The 7,687-nt window shown below is 50.6% G+C and overlaps 1 protein-coding gene across 3 annotated transcripts in view; it reads left to right on the top strand.

Moving 5' to 3' along the window:
- The first annotated feature begins 896 nt into the window (after window positions 1-896).
- The window catches only part of LOC144714670 (ABC transporter B family member 25, mitochondrial-like), a 73,985-nt gene continuing 67,194 nt past the window's right edge, over window positions 897-7,687 (top strand). For all 3 annotated transcript variants that reach the window (XR_013584428.1, XR_013584427.1, XM_078589448.1), the window contains exons 1-2: window positions 897-1,413; window positions 2,018-2,248. Coding sequence is in view for 1 of the 3 variants with exons in the window: in XM_078589448.1 (XP_078445574.1) it covers window positions 1,084-1,413; window positions 2,018-2,248 (561 nt within the window). In the remaining 2 variants the exon portion in view is untranslated. The remainder of the gene's footprint in view (window positions 1,414-2,017; window positions 2,249-7,687) is intronic.

Below are 7,687 nucleotides of genomic sequence, written 5' to 3'. Positions count from 1 at the left end.
CTCTCTCTCTCTCTCGCTCTCCCTCTCCCGCTCTCTCTCTCTCTCTCTCTCTCCCGCTCTCTCTCTCTCTCTCTCGCTCTCTCTCCCGATCTCTCTCTCTCGCACTCTCTGCCGATCTCTCTCTCTCGCACTCTCTCTCCCGATCTCTCTCTCTCTCTCGCTCTCTCTCCCGATCTCTTTCTCTCGCACTCTCTCTCCCGATCTCTCTCTCTCCCTCTCTCTCGCCCTCTCTCTCTCGCACTCTCTCTCCCGCTCTCTCTCTCTCGCACTCTCTCTCCCGATCGCTCTCTCTCGCACTCTCTCTCCCGATCTCCTCTCCCTCGCACTCTCTCTCCCGATCTCTCTCTCTCCCACTCTCTCTCCCGATCTCCTCTCCCTCGCACTCTCTCTCCCGATCTCTCTCTCTCGCACTCTCTCTCCCGATCTCCTCTCCCTCGCACTCTCTCTCCCGATCGCTCTCTCTCGCACTCTCTCTCCCGATCTCCTCTCCCTCGCACTCTCTCTCCCGATCTCTCTCTCTCGCACTCTCTCTCTCTCTCCCGATCTCTCTCTCTCTCTTGCACTCTCTCTCTCCTGGACGTGCCGTTATGTGAATAAAAATACATAACCTATAAAAACAAAAAAAATTTCCGTGGTGACGGTGACAAGGGTCTGCGGACGAGTGACGGTTCGGCGACGATTTTCCTGAAAATCCTTGGACAAGTGACGTGACGGTGACGTGACGACCAGTTCGTCACGTCACCGTCCGTTGCGATTCGTCACCGTCCCGTCACGTCCCGGACGTGCCGTTCCCTAGTTGGGCCTCTCCAAAGTTGGGACTACTCCAAACGATAATGGGCCCTGCTCCTCGTCAACGCACGGCCACTGCTCAGTTCAAGTTGGTAAGTTCGAACAACATCTTTTCATTTTCCACTGCTCCCCCGCCTCTCTGGCGGCAGCGATCGACACCACAACCTCTCAATTCGCACTTTACGATCTCTCACCTTCCACAAATCACCCAATTTCCCCCAATCACAATCCCCTCGCTCGTCGGATTCTCCGCTATTCATCCATTCATTCATTCATTGCCTTGTTTTGTTCAGCATGGGCGCGGTTTCTCGGCGTTTCTGCGCCCACGGAGCCTTCAAATTGGGCGCCCAGATGAAGAGAGGAGCCCGTTCCTGTTGTCTGGATGCCATTACTTCTCATTTTGATCGGCGAACTTCTCCTGTTAGTCGAGCTCCGCTTGTGCTTAATGTCGGAATCTCTTGCGTTGGGGCGGTGAAGAACAGGAGCTATATTTCTTCTTGCGATGGTCTTCCTTGTGGACGCAGGAATGTGTACTCTAGGAACGGGGACGTTCTGGGATGGCTCACTGGTGTTTCCTGCTATGGTTCTCTTCCGATGGCGGGGAGCCGTCGTTCCCATGATCAAGTAGCTTTCGTTTAATTTAATTTATTTTTTTGATTTCTTTTAGCATTTCGTTCTTGCTTTCCAATCTGTTGCTCTTGGTTTCTGGGTTTCGTCGGAGGCTTGTACTTCTGTTGAATGCCCTTTTACTTGTTTTTTCTGCGTGTCTTTTAATGTGCTAATCCAGTTTTCATTCTAAATTGCGAGGCTAAGCATGATCTAATTATTCATGTGATTCTTGAGTGTACTGTCTTATTGGTCATTCTTTTGATTATCAGTATTATGATGATTAGTGAAGGTGAGATTAATGAGTGGCCCTGTTCTTCTTAACGTTTACTGATGGAAATGGCTTCTTTTTTTATAATCTGGCCCAAAAAAATACTTCAACAAACTTTCTCATTTGTGTCGTATTGTTTGGTAAATGCTTCCAGGAACCCTTCCGCGTTCAAAAAACATTGGATACCATAATTTCATAGTTAGAATGAATAGAAGAAATTTTAGTTTCTTTAATTGAAATATCTGCTGATTTAATTGAAATAACTCCTTGAAGTTGTCTGAATTTGCATGTATGCTTTTATTGTTGTTCAACTTGAAAAATTAATAATGTGGGTGGCTTGCATATTTGCAGTACAATATGCGACTTCTTGTTCGCTCATTTGCTTCCACATCAGCTGGTAGTTTGGAGGGCAAAAAATCAGACGGGAAAACAGTGAAGCCAGTGGAAAACCCTAAATCTGATGACGATAAAGTTGCCGATATGATGATCTTCCGCACTCTTGCTAAGTACCTATGGGCAAAAGACAATCTGGAATACCGTCTTAGGTTTGTCTCAGCGTTGGTTTTACTTGCTGGTGCAAAGGTGAGAACCTTTTCTCATTTTTCATGTTACACCTTGGCCAACTATATTTTGCATGTGATTTATGCCTGGGCGGTTTAAATGTCAACATCTCTTTAAATCGTTAGAATATGATCTTCAGATCTTGTCAGTTGTTTTAGCTATTTTCTTCATGTTTACGCCCTATTGTTGTCTCAAGTTTCTACTAATGATTTTCCCTAAGAAGGCTTTTTGAAATGGCTGGACAGAAAACCAGTAGCAGTAGGGTAAGCACGCAAAGGAGGTTCATTTATTATTCTTTAGGTGGCTGGTTTAAATATAGGCTCAATAGAACGGAGTAATGTTTGGCGTGCCAATTGACACAATGTTAAAAAACAGTCGAAGAAATAGGGGGCCAAATGGACTTGACTCAGAGGTAATACTCATCCATGATGTGGCCCTTGGAACTCAAGGATAAAAACTACCCATATTCAGCTTCTCTTGAAACCTAGAAATGTGTGTTTATTTAAGTCGTCAGTGAGAAATATATGCTATCCCCATCATATCTAGTGTTATCTGGGGGCATGTTAAGCAATTTCCCTTAAAATAAATTTAACCCCCTCTGTTGGAGGCCAGGCAAGAATAATTGTGAGGTTATGTTTGTCAGACGATACCTGAATTTCTTATTTCTTGTCTTGATTTCTGACAAAACCCTGAAACTTCCAATATTGTAGAAATGCCCTTATGAGATCCATCTTATTGGATCCATCGTATTGGGTCCCAGAGACCCAATAACATTGTAACCCAATATAAATATTGAGGTTCTTTGGAGTTTTGTCTCATGCGGCTAGGGTTTAGGCTGGTAGATCAAGGGGAGTTTCGGAAGCTAACATGGTATCAGAGCACTGCTGAGAGTGATGGCCCCCTACTGTCTCCAGCCAGCTTGCTGTCTCCAACCAGCTCAGCATCTCCGATCACTCTCCCATTCCGCACAGTCCAAACTCTGACTGTGTTGGGTTCTTGAAGGGGAGATATTGAGGGTGGAGCATCTGAGGTCTACAATGGGTGACAGAGAAGAGAGAACAGGACCATGGAAGGGTCAGAGCAGCCGTAGGAGCCAAGACGCCCACCAGGTGTATGACAAAACAACTCAGATAGTTTTCCCAGGTATTCCAGATCCATTGAGGTACGATGGCCTTAATGTTCTACGCTGGGGCCAATATATTGAACTTATTCTGGAGGGAAAGGATCTTTTAGATCATATTTATACTATTTGTGATCCAATGGAAGAGGGCTACTAGGTTTGGAAGAAGGAAGATGCTCTGATTCGAGCATGGCTCTTGGGTTGCATGGTTGGAGAGGAGTATAAAAACTTCTTGCTCCTGAAGACTGCTAAGGAGATATGGGATCATGCTCATAACGGGAGTTTCAGAGGACGAGATTGGCGTATTTACAGCCTGGTAACAAAAGCAGCTAACCTGGTGCAAGGAGAGAAGACTGTAGCTGCATATGCCAACCAACTGCAAGCCATTTGGAGAGAAATCGATCACTGTCGTCCTGTTAGAAATCCAATTCGGTGGAAAGAGGCTATGTTATGAAAGACAGGTTCTACAAGTCTCTGATGGGCCTGAATATGGAATATGTTAACCCTAGGAGGGGGAAGTGGATCAAGAGAGATGGAGTGAGAAGGAAAATGGAATAATGTACCAAAGATGTTACAAGAAGAGGGTATATATATACCCTAAGTGAGAGAAGAGAGATAAAGGGCTAATGGGCTTATAGAACAGGGCCCATTAGCCCGATATAGGAATATATCACTAACACCCCCCCGCAAGCGAAGTATGGATGTCTTCCATACCGAGCTTGGACACCGCACGTTGGAGAAGTGGACGAGAAAGTCCCTTGGTGAGGACGTCCGCCGCCTGATCAGCGGATGCAGCGAAGTCAAGATCAAAAATCCCTTCGTCAACACGCTCTTTAAAGAAGTAGCGATCACGCTCCATGTGCTTTATCCGTCCCTGCTGGCCCGGATTTAAGGCCAGTGCAATCGCTGACTTGTTGTCATAGTAAAAATGGATGGGACGGGAATACTCCACCCGAAGATCGTGAAGGATCCCGTAAATCCACTGACCTTCGGATGCCCCATCGGCGAGCGCGCGGAACTCAGCTTCCGCGCTTGAGCGGGATACCTTGTCTTGCTTGCTGCTCTTCCAGCTGACTAGGCTGCCAAAGATGAACGTGCAGTACCCGGTGGTGGATCGGCAATCCACAATCGAGCCGGCGAAATCTGCATCAGTGTACACTTTCACTTTTCTGTCCGAACTCCGAGGGAAGAGCAGTCCCTTCCCGGGGCAACCTTTTAGGTATGCAAGTACCCGGTGGGCGGCCTGGCGATGAACCTCTCGAGGCGAGTGCATAAACTGACTAAGTAAGTTGACTGCAAAGCTGAGGTCGGGCCGAGTGTGTGTCAAATAGAGCAATTTCCCCACCAGCTGCTGATACTGATAAGGATTCACCAGTGGAGAGTCCTCCCCTTTGCCCAATTTGACGTTGGGATCAATGGGAGTGCTCACCGGAGCACACTCAGTCATACCAGTCAGGGTGAGCAGGTCAACGGCATACTTCTGCTGCGAGACGAAGATCCCCCGGGGGGAATAAGCCACCTCAAGGCCAAGGAAATATCTGAGGAGGCCGAGAGTCTTAATCTCAAACTCCTTGGGCGGGGCGGCACTGAGACGGACAGCCGGCAGCATCGAACCCGTGAGCAAAATATCATCGACGTACACTGCCAGGATAGATACACCGGTCGGCTGATGACGGAAGAACAATGAGGCATCACCGTTGCTCTGAGTATACCCTTCGGCTTTCAGAACGGAGGAGAAACGGCCGAACCACATCCGAGGTGACTGCTTCAGTCCATAGAGGGACTTCCGCAATCGACAGACGGTGCCGGGAGGACCAAGGGTGTACCCCTCGGGCTGCTTCATATACACCTCCTCCTTCAGATCGCCATGTAGGAAGGCGTTCTTCACATCAAACTGCCGAATCCCCCAATGGAAGTGAGCTGCCAATGCCAAGAGAAGACGAACCGTTTCCATCTTCGCCACCGGGGAAAAGGTCTCGAAATAATCCACTCCATATGATTGGGTGAACCCCCGAGCGACGAGGCGAGACTTGTACCGCTCCAGGGTGCCATCCGCATGATGTTTCTTGGTGTGGATCCACTTGCAATCTACCACCCTCTTGCCAGGAGGAAGGGGGACCACATCCCACGTGTGGTTCTTGAGCAAAGATTGCATCTCCTCGTCCATCGCCGCTTTCCAATGAGGAGAAGCTATAGCATCGGCTACACGGCGAGGAATGGGATCCGACTCGATGCGAGTGAGAAACAGCCGGTAGGGAGTACTCAGCCGGTCGAATGAGAGAAAATGAGATAGAGGATAGCGGGGTGTGCGAGTGCACTGACGAACCCCCTTCCGAAGGGCGATAGGCCAACCCAGCTGTTCCTCATCATCGATAGAGGGCTGAGCGGAATCGTCCGACGGAGGATGAGCGGAAGCGAGAGGTGGGGGAGACAAAGGTGCGGGAAGGGAAGTGGAGTCACCCGCACAAGGGAGGATAGGATCATCCTCGGATGGGAAGAAAGAAGCCAACTCACCGGGAGGAGAGGAAGAGGACTCACCCGAAGAGGGGAGATCCTGTGAGGACGGAGCTGGAGAATCCTGGCCAGTGAGAATGCCCGGGGGAGGAGGCGGCAAGGGTGCCGGAAGCGAAGGAGGAGTGGACAGCACGTCCAAGGACCCCTCAGGTGTCACCGACGGAGAAGAAAGGACATCAACGGGAAAAGGATCATGGAGAGACGAGGGTGGCGTTGGAGCAGTGGGCTCCACACTCGGAACAGGCCCCAAGTGGGGAGCCGAAGGAGCCTCATCCAACGGGAGGCGGGATGAGGAAGAGTAGTCCCCGAAATAGGGTTCATGCTCGGCAAAGGTGACATTTGCCGAGATGAAGAAACGCCTTGTGGGCGGATGGTAGCACCTGTATCCCTTCTGGAGGGATGCGTAGCCGACGAAGATGCACCTCAGAGCACGAGCATCGAACTTCGTCCGTGATGGAGAGGTATCGTGGACGTAGGCGGTGCAGCCGAAGACCCGAGGAAGGAGACCCGTCCGCAGAGAAATATCCGAAAAAGTCGCATTCATCCGGTCCAGGGGGCAGGAGAACTCCAATGTAGGGGAAGGAAGACGATTGATGAGGTGGGTACTCGTCAAAATCGCCTCACCCCAATACTGCCAAGGCACCTGGTAGTTCACCAACAGCGTCCGGGCGGTGGAAGTGACATACCCAATGCGGCGTTCTGCCATACCGTTCTGCTCCGGCGTAGCTACACATGAAGTTTCGTGGAGGATTCCACGATCCGCAAAAAATGAGGCAAGTGCGGTATTGACGAAGTCGCGGGCATTGTCCGACCGGAACCGCTGGATACCACGACCAAACTGAGTCTGGACCATGGCGCAGAAATGTCGGACGGTGGATGTGACCTCTGACTTCGTGGTCAGCAAATAGACCCCGTATACCGGGTGGCCTCATCCACAAAAATCACGAAGTAGCGGTGCCCCCTCAGACTAGGCTGCGGGGCCGGTCCCCAAACATCACTGTGAACCCGATACAGCGGACTCTTCGTATGCATTTCAGAGGGAGTAAAGGAAGATCGACGATGCTTGGCCAACTGACAGGCTTCGCAAACAACACTCGATAAGTCGAGTCCAGTACATAAAGAAGGGAAAACTCGCTGCATAGTAGAAAAAGGAGGGTGGCCAAGCCGCTGGTGAGCCAACTGGAGACGTCCTCTACACTGCTCGTCGGCTGGTCGAAGTGCCCGGTGCACCAAGAAAGTAGAAGAGCGCCCCCCGTCGTCCAACAGTAGCAGTCCATGTTCCCGCCTAATCGGTGTAGTCCTTCCCACCTTGTCAGACAGAAACATGCCGTCAGGTTGGAGGTGAAAGGAGCACATAAGGGCATCAACAAGACGTTGCGGAGACATGAGAATGGCCCGCAAATCAGGCACATGGAGGACGTTGTTGACCACACCGAGGCCATCCACAAAAACTGCCCCGATTCCGGCCACCCGGAGACGTCCACCGCCCGCCGTAAGAACGGTACGGCTCTCACGATGCCTCTCGTACGATACAAACCGGTCATTGAAGGGGGTCATATGCTCGGTGGCCCCCGAATCAAGAACCCACGTAGTATCAGAGACGAGAGGTGAGTGAAGAGCCGTATGACCACAGTACCACTCAGAGGAAGGAGAGGGCTGAAACGCACCAAAACCGCCGAAGTAGGACGTGGACTGGGTCTGGGTCTGAGTCTGAAGGGCAGCCCTCTGGGACTCCATTTGGTCACGGAGCAGTGAAGTCAGCCTGGAGTTGATCGATGGTGGAAGCGGAACTGCTCGTGCTGGTGGACGTGGCGGCAACCAGGGCC

This window comes from Wolffia australiana, chromosome 17, assembly GCF_029677425.1.
Source record: "Wolffia australiana isolate 7733 chromosome 17, ASM2967742v1".
Classification (NCBI taxonomy): domain Eukaryota; kingdom Viridiplantae; phylum Streptophyta; class Magnoliopsida; order Alismatales; family Araceae; genus Wolffia; species Wolffia australiana.
This window is presented reverse-complemented; position numbering and strand designations above follow the sequence as displayed.